The 23,680-nt window shown below is 42.2% G+C and overlaps 1 protein-coding gene across 1 annotated transcript in view; it reads right to left on the bottom strand.

The window, feature by feature from the left end:
- Positions 1-327: 327 nt before the first annotated feature.
- Positions 328-23,680, bottom strand: part of LOC127622315 (runt-related transcription factor 2-like) — an 81,100-nt gene continuing 57,747 nt past the window's right edge. The window contains exons 5-7 of the mRNA XM_052096385.1: positions 17,720-17,893; positions 15,364-15,525; positions 328-3,543 (exon numbers count right to left, since the gene is read on the bottom strand). Of these exons, the coding sequence (XP_051952345.1) occupies positions 3,056-3,543; positions 15,364-15,525; positions 17,720-17,893 (824 nt within the window). The 3' untranslated portion in view covers positions 328-3,055. The remainder of the gene's footprint in view (positions 3,544-15,363; positions 15,526-17,719; positions 17,894-23,680) is intronic.

The following is a 23,680-nucleotide window of genomic DNA, read 5'->3' as shown; positions in this document are numbered from 1 at the left end:
CAGTATTTGATCCAAGTCGGTGCGTTCTACAGAAGTGCACAAGCCCTGAGCAGCTTTCCAAATGTAATCTCTGGCCAGGTATCTTCAAGGTTCATTGATAAGGCAATGAAACTGCATGTAAATGGAACAACCCGATGCATGGACTTTAAGCCATTAGTCTTTCCTAAAGTCCCATTGTGACTTTAAATCAATGTCAAAGAAAGAAAAAAGAGACAGGAGAAAGTTTAAAGACAAAGATGATATATTTAAAGAGGAATACTGTAATGCCAGGAAACTATGATAGAATACTATAAAAACACAAATTTCTGAGACAGACAAGATCATTGCAAAATCTCTTTTTATTTCCCTTACAAAGAAAAATGTTAACAACATAGAACAATTAAAAAAGCCAATTTCTTTCACTGTTGTCATGATAATTTCCCCTTGAACCCTCAATTTATCCAGAATTAAAGACCCCATGAAATCACAATTGGACTTTTGTGGCTTTTATTGCATGTCTATAGGTGTTGAGGTGATCTATACGCTATTGTACTCATAAACGTTGACAAAATTATGTTTTTGTATTTAAAATGTACAGTTTTTTCTCATTTAGCGAAATGGATGAAATATTTTTATTACTTATCCTGCACTCAGTGGTGTATCCACATATATTTCCATTAAAATGTTTTCTAGGGTGTTAAACTGACCACTCCACCTACAACACCAAACTTTGAACAGCCCCAATTTTTTGTTTCAATAGGAAATGCTTCAAGACCAGTCTGAAGTTACAGTGTATTCGGCAACAGTAGGTTGAACGTTTTGCTGCTGAAATTTGTCAGTGCTTACCGATATTCAAATCACTGCCCCCAGTGGCCGAAGCTGGAAGTGCTGTTAAACCTTTAAGCATGTGTGAGCTTTAGTTTCAGGGTGTCGCCAAAACAAAGTGTATATTAGTTGTAAATAATGTAATACAGTCAACAGAAATGCCTCTAACCCTCGAACTCAAACCCAACCCTAATTCTAACACAAAATAAATCGTGCTGACCATTGTTTTATGTGAACGTGATTACATGCTGATTTCCATGGAACCAGAACCCATGACTCTGAGGTTGCTCACGCAACATGCTATCAATATCGCTAGAAGGAAATGTGTCTACGATAAAATCAATGCAAATATGTCTGATAGGGTATGGCGATTATCAGTAATTCAGCTAAATGGGGTTGATTTCAGTGTACATGAACTTTCGGAAGCTACATGTCGATTTCCAGTGTGATCATGTTGTCAACACAGGAAAATAAACTTGTCAAGTGAGTTTGTGGGGTCTTTAAAGATAAAAAGGACTTGGGGAAGAAAAACAAATTGTGCAAAGGAAAGCATGCAAGAACCAGAGACAAATTTGCTACAAATTGCTCTTAGTTTACCTGTCCGTTTCATCAGATGAGATAAATACTAATTTACAAAGGAAAAATAGATAATAATTCAACAAAACAGGGGTGGTGTATTTGATTCCTATATACAACACACACTCAGAATGTTGTAAACATTTTGTACACACTCACAGCTATTCAAATTTGTAGGTAAACGCCCTGATCATATGAAGCAGTCAAAAGAAACCTTGACTAGTTCTACCAGCAAAGCAACACTGGACCAATGTTCAGGTAAATAAGGCTGTAGAGAATAAATTTTCAACATAAAAAACATTTAAGAGCTTTGGTTTTCTCATTTGATTGCGTAAATATAGGCTTTTTAAGCAGTATTTTGTTTAAAGCAGACTAAAACTTTCCATAGTTCCATGAGGTTTTGATAGTTTCAACTGTAAGGCACTAAAGAAATTTAACCCAAGTTACAGAATTCCAGATTCAATTTGTGGAAAACTGTTTAAATTCCAGACAATCATTTTCAACATGATGTTCATAAGCAAAATTGACAATGCACCACTATATCCTAGATTTACAGTGGAATAAAACGGAGCTAAATGTTTGAAAAATTTCAAACAGCATAAATAAGTCACATCCCAAATAAACTATTATTGGAACTTACTCTATTTTCATTGTTACGATACGTAATGTAGTGCCTTAATTTAGTGCACCACACTGTGTAGTGTCCTTTGGTCCGATAATTGCTCCAGTTCTCAGGTGAGAAAATCTGTGTACAGTAAATGCTGTGTACAGTACATTTTCCCAGAAATTTCTAATAATTACACAATGTAAATGCTAAATAAATTATCCCAGCACATGCATGCTACTCAAAGAAAGCTTGATCATACACACTGGCAAACACTTTAGAGCATCCATGTCCATTTCATTGGTTTAAAGCTTTAAAAACCATTTGTTACCATTTTATTATGTTGACATTTGTGAAACGTTTAGTACTCCGACAAAAAAAAAAGAAAAAAAGAAGCTTATTACATATCATTTTGAATGTGCTAAACCGACTAAAAAATACAACTGTGTGTGATCAGTATGCTAAAATTTAAGGCACAGAAATTTTCATTACACTAAATTACTTGCATTAAAAAATAGATGACATACAAAAAATATTCCATCTATAACTCAAGATCCAAATACATTAATTAATCTATGGCTTTATAAGTTACTTTAAATCCTTATTTTATTTTATAAAATATGTATATCTTACATGCTTGAGTAAAAAAAAAGAAGCAAAAAAGTGTCTTCTCACACTAAATTGTCTTGGACAGATGTTCAGTGCTTTAAACTATATATTAAAGACATGCCAAGTAAATAAAAACATGATGCTAATGAAATACTCAAACCATCTCTGTTCCTTCAATTTCCAAATATTGCCACCTAGGACAATGTTTCCTAGAGGTCAAAAGGTCCAGAATAATTTATTACAGCCATAGATTTAACAGTCGCAAAGATATCAATGTACAAAAAATACTTCCCTTTCAATTAGTTCATAAATACTAAAAATGAAATGAAAACATAGCGAAGGAAAGTAGTCCAGCAAAACAGGATGAAAATCCCAAGGTTTGTGCTTTAAAACCATGCCGTTTCTTTGGAGATTCCGTCAGACCGGGACAGATCTTTGTTGTTTACGTGCATCATTGTTCAATCAATATGGCCGCCATACACCTTCGTCCATTCTACCAGCAGGATTGAGCAGAGTGGGGGAGTTACTATGACTACCGTCCCCCTCAACCCCTCCACTTCCATCAGCCTGGACAGGGAGATTTGGGTTGACCAAGCTGGTCCCTGTGGAGGCGCTAGTACAAGGTGGCATCATCCGTGTGGGTGTGTGATCCCCCCCTGGAACCATAGAGAATTGGTACGAGCCAGAGGAGGGGCCATAGTAGAGATAGGGCGTGCTGCTGCTCTGGAAGGGTCCACTTTGGTTCTGGGTGGAGCCGGGGTAAGGTGGGGGTAGGTAGGTGTGGTAGTGGGCGCTGCCGAGAGACATTCCTGTGGTGACAGGGGTTGGCGTGTACGTGAAGGTAGCTGGGTAATGCATTCTGGGACTGGAAAACCGGCTCTCGGTGATTGAGGAAAACCCGGCGAATTGACGCTCAAACTGGCCAGGAAAAGGACTCAAATCTGTTGAACCTGTAGGAACATATACAGGAATTTTAGCAATATTGAATGATTCAGAGTCTATTGTTGAATATCCACGATTTTCACTTGTGGCGAAATTAACCATTATGTGCTTTCTCCAATGCGGATGCTACAGACTTCCCGTTCACAACTTATTCACATTACCAAGCATTGAAATAATCACTAACGACACACGCACGCATTTACATGGTTAAGTTACTACACTGGGCTTTCACTCTTTCTGCACTCTTTCTGTGTGTGTGTGTGTGTGTGTGTGTGTGTGTGTGTGTGTAGAGAGAGAGAGACACATAGACATTCAGAGTGCAGAGAGAGAATTCACATTTATGATGCGCTAGATTTCACCGGGTTTCTTGTTGCACAGACAATGTATGATGATGATGATATAATCTGAATCCTAACGAATGCTTTTTAAGGTCCAAAACATGTATGTGAAAAGAGGAAGTATGGTCTCCCTAGGTTTCATTTAAAATCTGCAGATTTGAGGGATGTGTTTATAATTATTAGGGCTGTCAATTGATTAAATTTTTTAATCAAATTAATTACATGGTGTCCCGATTAATTAATCGCTATTAATCGCATATACAAATATTTGCTGAGAAAGCCCCTCATATAACAATAATTCAATATATACAGATTATACATATTTATATCAATATATAATTATACATAGTTATCTTTAAATATAAAAAAATTATATATATATATATATATATATATGTGGCAGCAGGGGCGTGGTCAAGTGCCCGTCCAGGGGATAAAGCAGTAAGGGCGCTTGCACCTGAGCTAAATTATGTCTAAAACCTGTCTCTAATTTCAGTAAGCATGGGGAGAGTGGCATAAGAAGCAGCCATATGTAAGCTGTCCTCCTTCCCTCCTTGGATAATAATTTTCCCTGGTTTCGGCACCAGTGTGATACAACTCTCCAAGGAGGGAAGGAGGACACAGGGAACATGGCTTCAAGATCACAGGTAACGTTTAATTTAGAACTCAGCACTTCTATAGACATGTAATCCCTTAATCTTTAGCATACAAAGAACACAGCAGGCTTCTTTGTGTTAGATTCTCTCTCTCCTCTGGAGGTTCTGTGGCTGCTTCTTATGCCGCTCTCCCCATGCTTACTGATATTAGAGACAGGTGTTAGACATAATTTAGCTCAAGTGCAAACGACCTTACCGCTTTCTCCCCTGGACGGGCGTTTGACCATGCCCCCGTTGCCACATAATATAATACAAAATATTCAGATAATTAAATTGTATTAGATTCTTGTGGCACAAGAGTTAATCATTGATAAGACAATACAAAAAGCTGCTTTAGAATACAATGTATTGTTTACTACCATATTACTGATCATAAGTCAATCATTGGCATACAGTTCACAGCAATCCATTTCACAAGTGAATTTGTCAATCAGTTGGAGATTTATTATGAGGGCTTGTTTAAGAGCCCGTCAATGTACACCTGCGTCAGACATGCTTGTGTAGCGTCTCGGGTGTGTTGCATCATAAATATAAAATGTTTAGTTCACTGTTTCAAGTTAAATATAGTTTAATACTCAATCTTTAAACACATCTTGAGATCCCTTAGTTCGCATTTGCGCTCCTTCAAGTGTTTTTAACGAAAGAACTGTGTTGTGGGTTGTTTTGTTCACTGTATAAACTGCATGTTGCTCAAACAGCTGAAATTTCACTTACTGCCCTCTGGAGTAAACAGGTGGTATTACAAGCTTGCATTTCTCAGGAATCTTCCTTATTATGGTGTGATTAATTGCGTTAATTTTTTTAATGCGTTATTTTTTGTCAAATTAATCGCACTGAATTAACGCGTTAAATCGACAGCCCTAATAATTATCCATCGGTGTTTTAAAAAAAATGGCAAATGACGGAGAATAATATTTCTGCAACATCTTATTGCATCTAGTACATCTCAATGTTAAAACAGCATAGCTTAGTTAAACTTATTTTAATTTGATAAAGCTTGGTATATTAATGATTAATGCAATTCTTGACATGAAGTTGACAAGACCTGTGATATGATAGGTTATACTACATACAAGTGCTTTTATATAATTATAAGCTTCATATTTCTGTCTTTAAAGCATGCAAATATTGGCCCCATTCACTTTCATTTGAAGTGCTTCACTGTAATCTCGATATTTGCTTTTTTTTTTAAAGAGTAGGAACAAGTCGCACCATTATGCAACAACTGCTGTCAATTGAGCTTAATTTATATTGAACCCAGAATATTAATTTAAATATTCATGCACATTTTATCCTAAAATATTAATGCTAATAAAAAAAAATCACATGGACATGTTATGCGTCAACTAACCCAGCTATTATAATACATTATACATTAACTTTAAATCATGCAGAGGAGCATAATTTATCGATTAGTTGGCTTAACTTTTTTGTGGTTTTTCATATTTGTCAGAGACAAGTTCATGTGTATGTGTATTCATGTGTGCGGTTATACGTCTTTGTTCATTTAGGTCAGTAGGGCTATTTGTATGCCTCTGTAAGCTTGTCTGAATTTTTCAATTGTTTCTGAGCATACAAAACATTGTGTGCATGTGTGCATGTGTGTATTTGCATTCACTTGGGTGCAGCACATAACATTTTTTGAATGCATAATCGGTCACACATTTGGAAGCATTTTGAGGGGTGCAAAGCAGCATTGATGTGGGCTCCTGGTATCTCCATGACTATAAACCCAAGCAAAACTATCCATCTGCCCTTCTGTCCTTCTTAATTCGGCTCCAAAATTCAGAAACCACTAATGGTCTGTAGCTAACACTAGTGCCAAGGGTTAAAGGAACAAAACGAAACAGCCTCCCCTCCCTGGGGCAGAGCTGTTTACATAAATCACACGGCGTCTTTCTTGTCACCATGTCTGCGTTTGTGGGCCGCGTGGGTGGCATGGTTAAATGTGTGCGATTTGTGGAGGCACGGGTTGTCGTTTGCGCCCCTGTGGCCATCTCTCCTTTCCCTCTATGCCTAATTCTGTTGCTTTTATATTCAAAATCTTTGGTTTGAGCAGCTGACGATAATTGTTTTCTTACCTTGGGCTACAGGGAGTCTGTGCTCTGAATAAAAGGCTGAATGATAAAAGCAAAAGTTTTTTAAACTACTCACTGCACAAATTAAGGTTATGCAAAACTATTTAAACATTCACTGGTGCTAAACACCACAAATCCAGAGACGAGACAGTATTAGTCTTGAAAACAGATGCTGTGTTTATGTAAAACTAATGATTTATGAAATAGAATGATTCATTTCAGGTGAACCAAACAATTATGGGTTATTTACAAGTTTAAGTGAAGTCTACATACAAGGTATGATGACATCAGGCAACATAGTGCAGAACTTTTACTGTCTTAACCAAAATCCATAGTAATCTGTTTTTGTTTGGAAAGTTCATTTTCAGTTTCCTATGCGGTAATGGAGAACGTTTTCGAAACGCTTCCTTTTCAGGGGAGGAAAACGTCTAGGTTACGTATGTAACCTCCGTTCCCCGATGGAGGGAACGAGACGTTGTGTCAGAGAAGCGACACTAGGGGTCTCTCTTGAGCACCGATATTCACCTCTGGACTATGAAAAAGGCCAATGAGAGTTGGCGACCAGTATTTGCATGTCCCGCCCCCGGACATACGGGTATTTAAGCGGCGCAAATACGGGAGTTCATTCAGGATTTTTCTGAGGAGCCGGAAATGGTCCGGCCACAACAGTGGCTTGGCTCAGCGACGTGGCAGGGGAGACACAACATCTCGTTCCCTCCATCAGGGAACGGAGGTTACATACGTAACCTAGACGTTCCCCTTCTGTCGCTCTCTCCACGTTGTGTCAGAGAAGCGACATTAGGGGTCCACTTATAAAAGCGCCACGCGCTGAGCCGTGTACGTGAACTGCTGATACAGGAGCGAGCAGGTATTCTTACGTGCAGGACGACCAACTGTATCAGGCTGCACGTACCCTTCCCCAATGCCCCATTTAAGCCATCAGGATTCCTTATCGTTACCCTGGAAGGGGGAACAAGGTGCTGGCTGCCAACCTGGGAACGGGCCAAGCCTGGCCGGGCCTCTTTTCTCTCTATGTTTCTCGCATAGAGCAACTTAGGCCGGGGCCCTTACACGCATTGAGGGAAGGGGGTCTTAGCCCTTATTCAGGGCGGAGAAGACCCTGCGGAGGCCACGCCTACCCGAGAGGGGAGGCAAGTTTAAGTGGCAAAACCATCAGAGGCCTGACTTAGGGCCTATGTGGAAAAGTCGGTGCGGTGGTGGATCCAGCCTATAGAGGGGGGAACATACAGCACGGCATCCGAGGCAGCCGTGACTGCCTAAGGGAAGCACGGGAGTCCGCTCGCCAGAGGGGACAGAACCGTGGCGTTACACACAGGGGGAGTCCGAAGGAGGCCTTACCTGTGGAGCACCTACACCAGTGCAGGGTAGCTTGCGGTACCCGCAGTGGCTTGGGTCGGCAAGGTTCCTCCGCTGAACTGCGACCCACGAGGGCTAGGGAGGAATCAACCAGTGTCCCAAACCTGAGATCTCCTGGGAATGAAGGCGCATTGTTTCCCCTGGTTAGGGGGAAGGGTGCTAGGTGCAAGCGATTCACCTGGTCAGAGCGTGGGCGTGCCACTGAGTTCTACGGGCTCGGTACCTGAGAGAACACGGGACGATACTGACCGAACTCGGAGATTGTAGAATCTCACGAAAGTGTTAGGTGTTGCCCAGCCCGCTGCTCTACAAATGTCTGCTAGGGCAGTGCCCCTAGCCAGTGCCCATGAGGATGCAACACTCCTGGTGGAGTGGGCTCGGACCCACAAAGGGGGGGGCACGGCCTGGGTGTGATAAGCCAGGGAAATGGCGTCGACAACCCAGTGGGCGAGTCTCTGCTTGGAGACAGCATTCCTTTTCTGCTGTCCCCCAAAGCAGATGAAGAGATGCTCAGAGTGTCTAGTGCTCTGTGTGCGGTCCAGGTAGACACGTTAGGCACGTACTGGACACAGCAGTGAAAGGGCTGTATCTGCCTCCTCCCGGGGCAGCGCTTGCAGGTTCACTACCTGATCCCTGAAGGATGTGGTAGGAACCTTGGGCACATAGCCCGGTCGCGGTCTTAGGATCACGAAAGTGTCTGCCGGACCGAACTCCAGGCAAGCGTCGCTAACAGAGAACGCATGCAGGTCCCCGACCCTCTTGATGGAAGCGAGCGCGATCAGCAGGGCGGTCTTGAGAGAGAGGGCCCTGAGTCCAACTGAGTCAATCGGCTCGAAGGGGGGTCTCTGGAGTCCCGTAAGGACGACCGAGAGATCCCAGGAGGGGAACAGTTTAGGCCGGGAGGGAGCTATCCTCCGGGCACCTTTTAGGAACCTCACGATTAAGTCGTGCTTACCAAGAGACTTTCCGTCTACCGTGTCATGGATGGCCGCGATAGCGGCGACATACACCTTGAGGGTGGAGGGGGACAGCCTCCTCTCCAGCCTCTCCTGAAGAAACACGAGCACTGACCTAACTGCGCACTTCTGCGGGTCTTCGGCTCGGGAAGAACACCAGTCCGCGAACAGACGCCACTTTAGGGCATAAAGATGCCTGGTAGAGGGGGCTCTGGTTTGGCTGATTGTATCTACGACGGTAGATGGTAGACCGGCTAGATCTTCCGCATCCCGTCCAGGGGCCAGACGTGGAGGTTCCAGAGGTCTGGGTGCGGGTGCCAGAGCGTGCCCCGTCCCTGAGAAAGAAGGTCCTTCCTCAGGGGAATTCGCCAGGGAGGGGCTGTCGTGAGGAGCGTGAGGTCCGAAAACAAGTCCGGGTAGGCCAATAGGGGGCTACCAGCATGAATTGCTCCTCGTCCTCCCTGACCTTGCATAGCACCTGTGCAAGAAGGCTCACTGGGGGAAATGCGTACTTGCGCAGCCCCGCGGGCCAGCTGTGTGCCAGCGCATCTGCCCCGAGGGGAACCTCTGTCCGGGCATACCAGAGCGGGCAGTGGGAGGTTTCTTGGGAGGCAAACAGGTCTACCTGAGCCTTGCCGAACCGGTCCCAAATCAGCTGGACCGACTGGGGGTGGAGCCTCCACTCCCCGCCAGGCAAGCTTTGTCTTGACAGCGCGTCCGCTATCACATTGAGGTTGCCGGGGATGTGAATGGCGCGCAGTGACTCCAGTCGCTGCTGACTCCAAAGGAGGAGACGACGTGCGAGCTGTGACATGTTGGGGGAGCGTACTCCGCCTTGGCGGTTTATGTAGGCTACGACCGTGGTGCTGTCTGTACTGACTAGGACGTGTTTGTTCCGAGTTAACGGGAGAAACTTCTGCAGGGCCAGAAAAACAGCCAGCAGCTCTAGGCAGTTGATGTGCCAGCGCAGCGGGCCTCGGTTCCACCGGCCTGCGGCTGCGCGCCCGTTGCACACGCCGCCCCAACCCAATTTGGAAGCGTTGGTTATGACCAGAACGCATCGGGACACCTGCTGCAAGGGTACACCTGCCCTTAGAAAGCAGAGGTCTGTCCAGGGTTTGAAGGTTTAGCGGCAGGCAGAAGTAACTTTTACGTTGTGCGTGCCAAGGCGCCATGCTCGTCTCGGGACTCGAGTCCGGAGCCAGTGCTGAAGTGGTCTCATATGCATCAACCCCAGCGGCATGGCCGCCGCGGAGGATGCCATATGCCCCAGGAGCTGTTGGAAACGTTTTAGCGGGACCACGGCGCCTGGCTTGAAGGAAGCGAGGCATTTCAGCACTGACTGAGCACGCTCGTTGGAGAGGCGTGCTGTCATTGAGACTGAGTCTAACTCCAGACCGAGAAAAGTGATGCTCTGGACCGGGGGGAGCTTGCTCTTTTCCCAGTTGACCTGAAGCCCCAAATGGCTGAGGTGCCTGAGCACCTGGTCTCTGTGTGCACATAGTAACTCTCGAGAGTGAGCCAGTATGAGCCAGTCGTCGAGGTAATTGAGTATGCGTATGCCGGCTACTCGGAGCGGGGCAAGAGCTGCCTCTGCGACTTTCGTGAAGACGCGAGGGGACAGAGACAGGCCGAAGGGGAGGACTTTGTACTGATACGCCTGGCCGTCGAACGCGAACCGTAGGAAGGGTCGATGTCAAGGGCAAATTGAGACGTGGAAGTACGCGTCCTTCAGGTCTACCGCTGCGAACCAATCTAGATGCCGGACGCCAGATAGAATTTGTTTCTGGGTGAGCATTTTGAACGGGAGTTTGGACAAGGTCCGATTGAAAACTCGCAGGTCCAAGATCAGTCGTAAGCCGCCGCCTTTCTTGGGTACAACAAAGTAAGGGCTGTAGACACCCTTCTTCATTTTGGTTGGAGGGACAGGCTCTATCGCGTCCTTTAATAGAAGGGAGGCGATTTCTTCGCACAGGGAATGGGCATGTTGGCCGTGTACTGTGGAAAAATGTACGCCCACGAAGGGGGGCGGAGACCTGGCAAACTGAATTGCGTAACCGAGTCGAATGGTCCGGTGCAGCCAGCATGACGGGTTGGGCAGTGAAAGCCACGCCTCTAAGCTCCGTGCTAGGGGCACCAAGGGGACGAGTTTTTTGGACGTACCTGGCGGGGCTTCGCAGCGGTGTGGAACAGGTAACGCGGCGTCGGGAGGCAACGTGGCATCCCGAGGCTCCGGTGCTGAGAATAAACTCAAAACACTTACCTTGCTCCGCGCACCCGGCAGGGGCGGGTTCATGACTGAGGAGGAGGTCTGATGCTGGTGTCCTCTGGACTCGTCTGAACCGGCCGGCCGGGGAACAGTCGTGAGGCTGAAGGCGGGGACACCGCGTCCATGGAGCCGGGACTGTTGAGGCCTGAAAGCAGAGTGCCGTGAGAACGGCATTTGCGGGCCAGGTGACCCCAGAGACAACAAGGGAATAGCTCTATAGAGTGTAACGAATTTAACAAAAAATTCTCCTCCCGGCCCTCCACCGGGGAACGGAGTGGTCTTACCAGCTCCGGAGCTAACGTCTCGGTCTATGGGTCTGTCATCTCAGGAGTGCCTGGGAGCCTTCTGGGTCCTCAAGGGGGTCCGTGAGACGATGGGCGTCCAACTTCTGCGGGGGGCTCAACGCTGGGGCTGAGAGCTGGGCCCACTCACTTGTTAGTTGAGGCGGAGCACCACTTTCTTTCTTGAAAGCCGCAGGAGGACGCCCTCGGCGAGCAGACAGGGCATGGCCCCTGGCGGCAGGTTTGCGGCAGGGCAGGATGCTTTTTTTGCTTGAAAATAGCCTTCGTCTGTTTCTTCACCACTGAGGACTGCTGGGCGAAGTCGTCAAGTGGTGTCGCCGAATGGACGGAGCTGGGAGACGGGGGCATTTGAGAAAGCGTGCTTTGTCTGCCTCCCGTACTGCCTGTCCATCGTTGCATTTCTGGACCACGGAGTGGCCATCGCCTGTTCGAATGCAGTTCCTGCAGCACGTCAAGAACAGGACTACCCAAGTGCAGATTTTGAAGTGCCCTGGCCCGGTGGACTTGCAGGAGGGGGCCATGGCGTGCAGGGGGGAGCGGTCTGGGACCATTCTACCACCGAGGGTAGCGAGAGCGGAGGAGCGAGGAAGCTGGGCTTGCTCAGCTCGTCATGCACGTCCAGGAAGGAATCCGGGGGGGCACGGCTGTGAGCGGCGCACATGCCCGCGGAACCAATTAAGCCCGGGGAAGCATAGCGGACCTTCTTGCGTCAGGCTCAGACTGGGCGGAGACCCGAAGGTGGCGACCCAGGCGAGTTATCCGCATCCGACGCCGCTGTTACGCTCTCCGATGCAGCGGTGATGTCATCATCCAATGCCGGGGAGCTCGAGGGACCGGACGGTAGGCCGTTAAGCGGACCGCACTAATCCCGAGCTCGAGGGAAACAGGCAAGCGTGCCGGGGAGGCGGGAGGTTTTCGGGGGGATTTACCCGGCGAAAGCGTCCCGTTATTCTCCCCAGATCGTTCTCCATCGCCCGCGGTGCCTGCCTCAATCCCGTAGGAAGGAGGCGAGGCGCGGGGGGTGGCTGAGATGGCTCTCTCTCACTACAAGAGAAAGCAGAGATCGCAACGCTGCCGCGGCTTTGTTCTCACACTGAAAACATAACCCATTGGAGAGAATGCTCATCCCAAGCTCGGACAGAACAAGCAAGCGTGCCGGGGAGGCGGGGGGTTTCGAGGGGGTTCACCCGGCGAAACGGAGCCCGTCATTGTCCCCAGATCGTTTTCATCGCCCGCGGCGCCTGCCTCAATCCCGTGGGAAGGAGGCGAGGCGCGGGGGGCGGCTGAAGCGGCTTTCTCTCACTACAAGAGAAAGCCTACGACCGCAATGCTGTCATGGCTATGTTCTCGCACTGAAAACATAGACCATTCATAAAAACGCTGCCTGCGTGTGATCGCAACCCAGGAATGCAAGGCAGTTTTTATGACCGTCAGAGGTGGGGAGACATCAACCACATCCAGAAACTACACAGGGGCGGAAATATCGTCTTTAAAAAGACGCGTCCTGAGAAGGATGTTCAACGCCGCTGTGTTTTGCTCTTTAGAGCGAAATTACTCTTTTAGAATAACTCTTTCGAGTTGTCTGCGCTGTCGAAGCGCCCAGGGGCAAGAATGCACAGCCGTGCAAGAAGGAGAAAGCCGCTGTTATGCGCCGTCAGATCCAACAGCATGCAGAGCGTCAGAGGATTAACCAGGAACTTGGTGTGTAACTCGCAGCAGAGTTCATGCACGACCATCGGCTCCGAAGAAATTTTCTGAATGAACTCCCGGATTTGCGCTGCTTAAATACCAGTATGTCCGAGGGCGGGACATGCAAATACTGGTTGCCAACTCTCATTGGCCTTTTTTCATAGTCCAGAGGTGAATATCGGCGCTCAAGAGAGACCCCTAGTGTCGCTTCTCTGACACAACGTGGAGAGAGCGACAGAAGGGGAACTCTAGAGTGGATGGGAGGTGAAAATGTAGCGATATTAATACGTTTTCAAACATTAGCGTATCCGTGTACATTTTTGTTTAAAAAAATGAAATATTCAGTTTCCTAACATCATAGTTTTCAAAAGTATGCATTAATGGAGAATGTGTTTTTTAACAAAAGTGAATGTATAGGTGTACGCTTTCATCGTTTTCCAAAAAACACAATAATGGACAGTGTTTTCGAAACTACCTGTTTAGGTGTAAACATAGCTTTATTTTTCAAATGAAAGCATATTATTGGACATGGCCTCAAAATGATAAAATGCTGAAGTTGAGCCTTTAAAACTACCTATATAAAAAATCTTGAATGCAAACACTTCAACATATGGAAACTCAATTTAATGCATCATTGCAAGACCCAGATGGAATCTGCTGAATTTTGATGTATTTTCAGCTCTGATTTTGGGGGGAAATTGAGTTAACTATGGTAAAATATGTTAAATAATACTGAGAGTACTACTCTTATTGGTCGCCGAGAGCATAATCAAATTATCCAACTTTTTGAACAATCAAACACGCATTGGAACACCAACCATTTGAAAAGAATCTTGCTGATAGTTAGTTGAAGTCAACATGTTCATAGCAAACTACCTGAATAATGACATATGTGGTCAAATGGCAAACATCTATCCAAATATCAGTAGTAGCACTGCATCTAACAAAAGAGAAGGCTTACATAGAAAACCAAGAAAAAAATCAATGTGAATGACCCCAATACTCTCGGAATATATGCATAGTTCATTAATCTATAATACACATCAACAATGCATATTTTCACTGTTACTCTTTGTGTGTCTTACCTTACAGCTAACCTGTTATTAAAACTCAATCCAAAAGCTCAAAGTGTGACAGCATCACACAAAAGGATGATATACCCAAATTAATTAAACATGACACGGTGAGTGGCAGGCATCCAAAACCTGCCAACCAGTGCTCAGATGAGGGAGATTCTTGTTTAATCACTTTAAGTCTCTCGAAGTTCTCAAGAATGGATGAGGGTGTAGTATCCCAGTGAGTGAGAGAAAACACTTACCTGGAACTGAATCAAACAGGTGCTTGCAAATGGAAACATGTCTGTCTACATTTATTCTTTACAGAGTATGTTTGTGGGTGTGTGCAGGGCACATAAGGACATATTAGCTTATGGGCTGCAACTCGGGCACCAAGAAGGTTCTTTTGGAACTGTATCACTATAAAGCGGCTTTATTTGCCTGCCACTGGCCTGTTATTATGTCTTGGTCTGTTATTAACAATATACTGCACAGGATCAAAGGCATGGAAAGAGGAGAAAAGGAAATTATCTTTTTTTCTTTCCCACCGAGTTTTAAAAATACGCTCTTGGCGTAGTCTACAGCACTATTAACCAATCAAAACCGAGCAAATGTGAGATTGTGTTTCTAATGAATTATGACATGACGGTTTAAGGCTATGATTTGTTTAATATAATTGACAAACCATTACAGAACCATGATCATTTCAGAAAATACTAGGTTAACCACTCCCAAAATGACTCCTTACTTGCATTTGTTTTAGGTTTATGTATGTTTCTGATTAATCCACTGATAAAAGTTGATAACTACACTAGTCAAAAGTTTGGACACACTTGACTGAATTTATGTGCAAAATCGTATCAATTTAGAATGAGTAGATATGTAAAAACTTTAAATCTACATGTACAAAATCTACAAAACATTTAGCATAAAATTCTAATTTCTAACAAAAAGTGCATTACAAACATATCATGCATTTGAGCTGCAAACCCCCACCCTAAAATATGTGCAAATCATAATCAAACATGTGCCCACACCCATGCCCACTGCAGTGTCGAACACGAGGGGTAGGGGGCGCACCTGCTGGAGTTCTGAGGTTGGAGGTTACCTGGGAGGCGTCTGGGGACATCGCTGATGGAGGGCAGGCCTGTGGCTCGGCTGGAGGAAAGGGGGGTGGTGGAGTGCACAGACGGGGATGCCATGGGACTCAGATATGATGGGTACGCCTGGTCATATGACCACTGTGGGGAAGACTGAGCCTGACGTGGATCTAAAGGTACAAACAGAGAGATGGTTATATTAGAGAAAGAAACCACAAGAGGCTGTACATCAAAGTATTTTTCCCAGGGCTAAAAGGTGTCAAAGTACAAAAGTAGATAATTGCTTTTGTAAAAAAAAATAGATTTTTAGTGGCGCATGCCTGTGCAAAGCCATCTAGATTCTAGGGTGTTGTTGGTGGCTGCCAGGGTGTTGCTAAGGTTTTTAAGGGGTTTTTAGTGTGCTGATTTGTTTTGTTTTAAGGGGTTTTTAGTGTGCTGCTTTGCTTTGTTTTCAATATAGTGATCTGGGTGGTTGCCATGGTTTTGCTAGGTGGATACTGGGGTGTTTCTTAGGTGTTCTTAGTGTTTTTAAATGCACTGCTATGTGGTCTGTAGAGTGTTCTGGCTGGTTGCTAGTGTGTTGCTAGGTGGTTGCTGGGGCTTTGCTAAGGTGCTCTGAGTGGTTTTTACTGCAATGTGTTTTCTCGAGTGTTCTGGGTGGTTGCTGTGACATTGCAACTGTAGGTAGTTGCTAGGGTGTTCTGGGTGGTTGCGGTGATATTGGTACTGTAGGTAGTTGGTCAATTGTTCTGGGTGGTTGCTATGGTGTTGCTAGGTGGATGCTGGAATGTTGTGTTCTGAGTGGTGTTTAGTTTACTGCTATCTATCTATCTATCTATCTATCTATCTATCTATCTATCTATCTATCTATCTATCTATCTATCTATCTATCTGTCTGTCTGTCTGTCTGTCTGTCTGTCTGTCTGTCTGTCTGTCTGTCTGTCTGTCTGTCTGTCTGTCTGTAATTCCATCCATCCATCCATTCATCCATCCATCCCTGTCTGTCTGTCTATTTATCTAATTTAATATAGAAGTAATGTGTGATTGGCAAATACAATAGGTGCACTTTTATAGGCAAAACATTAAAATTAATGCATTCAGAGATCAAATATTTGTCTAAGGTTACATATTTCATGGTTCATAATTCAAGCTATCTGTCAAGCCAAGAATCAGTTTAAAAAGCAGGCAAATAATTGCAAAAGTCAACAAGGTATAAAATAGGAATTCTCAGATTCAGTCTTTTGGCACACAGAGACACACAGAGTTTGGCGCAGTACAGAAACAATACCCTATGCGCCGGACATGCGCTCTCAGAGCAGTAATTAAGGACAGGTGATATCCTGTTCTCGCACTGTGACAGAGCACGCGGCCCTAGGCTGTCTGCACTCTGTTTCCACTTGTCCATCATGTTGCAGTGTGTGATTTCAGTGTAGATAAACCACTCTGTGCTGAGACGACTAGACACTAACTTTCAAAGTGCCGGCAAAATATATACTGAAATGCTTGGGTAGATGTGAAAATATAATCGCTTTAAATGATAACTTCACTTTCAAGTGGTTTTGCATGCAGATATACTGCAATGATTATTTGTATAACAAATCTTTTTGTATAACAAATCTTTAAAGCAAAAGTGAGCAAATTTATCGATGTTAAAATATGTTCTCCTATTCCAGCTTAATGCAGTATCATCTATAAGTAAGCCATTTGTAGGTTGATTCCCCTGAAAAATTTAAACAGTGTGTCTCTTTACACTAAGCTAAAATTTTACATGCACATTTACCAGACACGATCATATTTCTTTATCAAGAAAATTCACGTTGGATCATAATTTTTTTTTCTAGTAAGACCTTTGATATTAGGGCAAAAATCATATTCTTGATAATTATTTTGTTTTGTTTACCTGTAAAAATATCTAAAAATCCTTAAAACAAGATCAATTTGATTTATCTTGTTTTAGAAACAACACTGCATGAGATATTTATGTTTTTCAGAGAATTTATTTTTAACATGTGTATTTGTAACATGTGAGTTTTTATAGTCAAAACAAGTGAAAAAAATCTACCAGTGCTGAAGAAGTAATCCAAAGTATTTAGAATATGTTACTGACCTTGAGTAATTTAATGAAATACGTTACAAATAAAATTTTACAGCATGTATTCTGTAATCTATAGTGGAATACATTTCAAAAGTAACCCTCCCAACCCTGCATAGCAAGACAGGCTCAACCAATGGCGTGAGTCAGTCTGGTGCGGGACTATCTGGTTGTCCAGATAGGTTGATATATAACCTCAATTCTCGAATAAAAGCTTACAGAAAAACACACTCAATAGTTATTGTTAGATGCAGTGGTGCTCTACCTCATACCTGTTATCTGTGTTTGCCCCTGGTGCGTGAAGGAGTTTGGGCTGTTAAGGGAAGGCCGCGGTGTTTGCGTTGGCACGGTAACCCTCATAGTGGTCTGCCGGATACGCTCTAGTTCGCTCAGCCGGTCGGAGAAGAGTCCGGCTTTCGGTGAGTCGTCCAACTTCGGCCTGTGCCCTGTAATAAAGAGACTACCATAAATAAAGCTGACGACTAACCTGATGTCACTGAGAAACACCAACATCACTTTGACTTCTATCACATGGGCTGCATAATTACATAGTAATCTTTATCCAGATAAATTATATTGCATGAGAGCAATGATGAGTTATAATTTGAAACCTCTCAGTCCAATAAATCAATTGTCTAAATGTTTGTTTTTGGGTACTTTTTTTTTAAGTTCATCAAATGGTATACTGGTACAAAATAAATACTATCTATGGCATACAAACTGTTATTACAAAATAAATAATAAATAAATAGACAAATAAATAAAAAAATATTTTATTGTAAACAACATGGTTGATAGAAAAATATTTTCCAAATATTTTCTTAAAACTTACACAAAATATACCAAGGGGGCAAGAAAATATATTTCCAATATAAAAATAAATTTTATACTGTACATAAATGCAAATCTTTGTGGACTAGAATTTAATAAATACATTTTTACAGCAACAGCAACAACAAAATGGCAATAATTTATCTAAATATAAGATATATATATATATATATATATATATATATATATATATATATATATATATATATATATATATATATATATTTAAAACATATAAAAATTTTGTTTGGGTGTTTGTGCAATTATCTGATTTGCATGAGGCTTTTAGTAAGTGCATAAACAATGCAAACAGCATGCGCTAATAAACAACACTATCAGTGTGCACAAATTATTCTTAGCGAATTTCCCACCCTAAATGTCTTGCTTAAAAACACAAATCGTGGATCGCCCTTTGCATGCCTAGAACAGCCAACTTTTCACTTACCAACCAGGCTAAATCAAGTCTATGTATATGTATGGAATAGGTTTGACTATGAGACAGGTGTTCCATTTCCCTTCATAAAAGCTTTCATTATGCCCCGTGGCATTTAAATCTTTTAAGCCACAATCTACCGTGACTTTGGCATGTGGAATCAAACCACATCTAATTTCATTTCCACCAAAAAAGATTCATATATTACGTTTTCTTTGTCCCACAAATATGATCTATTAATCTATCCCATCAGGATGGGGGTTTGGTTTTGAAAATTACACAACCAGTCAAAAGTTTGGACATACCAACTGATTCTTTATTATTACTATTTTCCACATTTTAGAATAATAGTATAGTCATCAAAACTATAAAATAACACAAATTGAAGTATAGGAATTATGAAGTGACCAAAAATGTTAAACAAATCACAACTATCTTACGTTCATCATAGTAGCCTCCCTTTTCCTAGATTAGCATCAATTCAGTCAAATACAAGCTTTAAACTGGTTTAAACTTTAACCATGCTTAGCACAAGTTGGCATTCACATTGAACACTTAGCATTTCCATACAAAACAAAACTTATATACTTCAAGACCACATGCACTTCCCCTCCGTGGGATGTCTTGACAGTGGCCAGCACCTTTCTGGAAAGCTATAACAAGAGTGTTTAAGAGTCTATAGCCTCAAGTCTATTCTCGGCAAATTAGAAGAGGGATAAGACAGCGGAGTGGCCCGATACACAACTAGCCCCTTTTTCCACATTAAAATGGCCCTGTGTCTCCCTCAGCCTGCACCAGTTTTCCTGAGCAGGCAGTAAAGTAAATATCAAACAGGAGAAAGAGTAAAACTCCTGCTGGAATTGGCAGCGATCCAGTTGGCACTGAAAGAATGAGCTACCTCTGGATCTCAACTAACCGGACTGTGCTTAAAACAAAGAGAGGCAGCGTACACACGCCAAAAAAAGGGGAGAGATTTTTAATGATCATATTGTTTTAAAGAGGTTACATCCGTGCAATGCAGTCAAAGTTTGGACATGTAAACTCATTGCTTATTATGTATGTATATAATAGACTTATTACTATTTTCGAAAAATGCCAAAGTCAGGAAAACAAAGTAGCAGAATTATGTCTTATATTAAACGGTCTTATACTTTCTCATTCATTTTTCAATGTATGGGTGATTCTCATGAAACCTGTCAAGAAAATGTACCCTATTTTAAAATCAAAAGAAAGAACTAAGAAATCATATTTTGCATATAGAAAAATAAGCCTATTTTATGGCCTTTCAGTATATTTTAATTTTCAAATACATTTCTCATTTCCGCAATGCAAAAAAAGATGGCCATTATGATATTCTTATTACGACAACGTGTTTTATTATTTACATTTTAAGTATTTCTACATCATAGTAGTACTGCCTTTAATTTTTACTGATTTTAATAATAATAATAATAAAAATCATTGTAAAACAACAACTGTTTTTATTGAAATACCGTAAAAAAAAAAGATTGTGTTGTGATAATGAGAATCATCGTTAAAAACAATGGCAATAGTAAAAGCAAAAAGTCCAAAAAGACATGTTAAAGAAAAAAGAATAGTTTGAACTTAAGTGTCAATGATGATACAATTAAAAAAATCTTAATGGTCCTAAATGTGGGCCTCATTTTCTTTGTGCAAATATTTAAGACAGACAGATGGACAGACAGATAGATAAACAGATAGATAGATAGATATGCAGGCACAATTTATATTTGTCTACAACACTATTTTTAAGCATTTAAGCATAAGCCTTCAGATCAAAAGTATTGTAAATTCATTCAAGTGTGTCTTTTGATTGAAAGTGGATGTCGAGAATCCATGCATATCTTCTGTAGAAGCATGGAAAAATATATGTACATAAAATAATAAAGAATGTCATTACAATGAAAACATTGTAGCTAATGGAAAGATCATTAGCTTGACTGTGAGTCTAACCTCAAGACATGTTGTATTGCACTCTTTCTTTGAACACACAAGTAAAGGCAACAGGCAATGGGACACATGTATAAGCTAAAAGCTATCGTAACTCAACCTCTTGGAAGTGCAGCACTTAAGCAAACTATACATTTTCACACAACCCTCATTTTTCTGGCTATAACGTTTTGTGATAAACTGTATCCAGACAGTGATACTGACATAAATTCTGTTGAGGAAACAAAACAGACAAAGATGTGCTTTGTGTAGGATTATTTCATTGAGATTTATATTAAACATGATGTTTTGTGCTTGGAGAAACAGTGGATTCTGAGCACCAGAAAATTAAAAGCATAGTTCAAACAGAAATTAAAATTCTGTGGAACACAAAAGGAGATGTTAATCATTATGACAGTCTCAGTCACCATTAATTTTCATTGCAACTCCTATTCTGTTCCGTGGAATAAAGAAAGTCAAACGGGTTTACAATAACACGTGGGTGTGTCGTCTGAGTTTGAGACTCTAGAAAATACTAGAGGTGAATTTGCAAAATAAAGGGAATTTCAAAAAGAATTGTTATGTTAAGTGGCTCGTCTATGATTCTGAAAAGTTTAATGTCCGTGGTGAATAATCTTTGTTTGGAATACGTATCTGGTTACATTTGCTCTCCCAAGAAGAATATCTTGGGGCAGGTTGAAGCAGCCAAGTGGTTAACAATGTGGGCTGCTAAAACAAAGGTGTAAATTCAATCCCAAAGGTGTGGATCAAATACAAACTCAGGAACGAGTGTTACTGAGATTACAATTTTGCTGAAGCACCTTTGAACTGTTGAGCAAAGCACAAAAGCCAAGGTTGCTTCTGCGAGACTGTTCTTAGAAGTACTACTGTTTTCTTTGGATGAAGGACTTGCAATAAAATGGTGAATAATAAAACATGTAATGGGTCTCTCCCTTACAATTATTTGATGCTTCTGGAGTGGTGGTGGCGTAGCGGGCTAAAGCACATAATGGGTAATCAGAAGGTTGTTGGTTCAATCCCCACAGCCACCACCATTGTGTCCTTGAGCAAGGACTTAACTCCAGGGTGCTTCAGGGAGGATTGTCCCTGTAATAAGTGAACTGTAAATCGCTTTGGATCACAAGTTTAAAGGGATAGTTCACCCAAATATGAAAGTTCTCACATCAATTACTTACCCTCATGCCATCACAGATACATCACTAACTTTCTTCAGCAGAACACAAAAGATTTTTAGAAGAATATCTCAGCTGTGTAGGTCCATACAATGTAAGTGCATGGTGATCAGGCCTTTGAATCTCCAATAAGCAGATAGAGTCAGCATAAAAGTAATCCATTAGACTCCATTGGTTTAATCAAAGTCTTAAAACAAAGTTTAAACAGTGGTCTCCTTGCCGATTATGATTTCAAGCTCGATCACACCTATTATAGCCCCATCTAGCGCTCTGCGCATGTGTCAAACACTAGGATGTGCAATCGAGTTTGAAGTTATGATTGTGCCTAGAGACTGCAATGACAAGATAAAGAGTGAAAAATGATTTTCTCACCCAAAACCAACTGGATCTCTTCAGAAGACTTTGATTAAACTACTTGAGTCTTATGAATTACTTTTGTAACTACAGAGTTGAGGTATTCTTCTAAAAATCTTAATTTGTGTTCTGCAGAAGAAAGAAAGTATGCATCTGGGATGGCATGATGGTGAGTAAATGATGAGAGAAATTCCATCGCTTTAAGTCTGGCTTGTGACATATCTCAATTCTGTCCCCTACACTGTAAATACAAATGGAAAAAACCCAAAACTTTTTTGATGGACATATTAAATATCTTCAGCTTAACACCTTGGCTATATACACACAGCAGCTAAATAAAGTTGTTGTTCTATTTAGTCCATATTTAGAGTGCTAAATATGGTTATGTTCAATCACAGTTTGATTATAAATGAGACTGACAACAGCATTCTTACCAAAATAATTTCTGTAATGGAATAGTTCCTTACTTACATTATTACACAGAGCCCAAATCAAATATTAGTTTTTGATCATCTGTTGCGCAAAAACTGTAATTCCATTCAGTTACAAAAGTCATGGCAACCCCAGTCAGAACAGTATCTATGCTGAGCTGGGTAGATGCAGCTTGAAAGGTTTAGCCTGTCTGTCTATCTATCGTTTGTCTTCAGAAGAGTTGGAATATGTTGCACAAGTCACATAGACTACCATTGGGAGCTATCTTAATCTTTAAAGTTAGTCACTATCAACTGCTATTGTATGGAAATCAGAGATCGCAAAATTATTTTATCTGCTAAAGAAAGTCACACGGGCTGGTAATGACATGCGAGAGAGAGAGTAAATAATCACAGAATTTTTTTTTTTTTGTGAACTATAACTGTGAAGGCATGAGGGACATCATCTATGAGGAGAGGTATTTAAGAGGGCCAGGAAACCAGATGATATCACTGCTGGAGGGAAAGTCCCCAAAATTTCTATCATCCCAAAGCCAGCAGAGTGAGATTTTCGATAGCTAGCACTTCCCTGTCCAATCACAAAGCGGAAGTGCGAACACATTCTTTCCAGATGTTTTAAATGGCCTGGTGGGATGTGGCGCAGTCTTCAGCTGACGAGATCTTATCTCAGGTTGAGAAGATCAGACTATGTATAACTAGAATGGGGTAGTTCCTGCTTCCTTTGATGACAAAGGATTCTGTGTAGCCAGATTAATTGATCCTAGAACAATAATAAAATTAAATAAAACGAGTGTTAAAGAAATTATCTGGGATTTCTTGGAGTATTAATAGATCAGCGTGAGGGTCTGTTTGGATAGGCACGTCTAAACAAGCACTGATGATCCGATCCTAGGAATTAGGAAAGCAGCTGGATGCTTCAGATGGATGATTAATGGACACAGGATCTGATTAATAAAAAAATTAAAAAATTAAAATAATATTTTTTTTGAAAAAATTGTAATAAAATAATCACATTTTTAACACCCTGTTGTTAACCACCCA

The sequence above is a fragment of the Xyrauchen texanus genome, chromosome 28 (assembly GCF_025860055.1).
Source record: "Xyrauchen texanus isolate HMW12.3.18 chromosome 28, RBS_HiC_50CHRs, whole genome shotgun sequence".
Taxonomy (NCBI): Eukaryota; Metazoa; Chordata; class Actinopteri; order Cypriniformes; family Catostomidae; genus Xyrauchen; species Xyrauchen texanus.
Note: the sequence above shows the minus strand (reverse complement) of the source record. Positions and strands in the feature narration are given on the sequence as shown.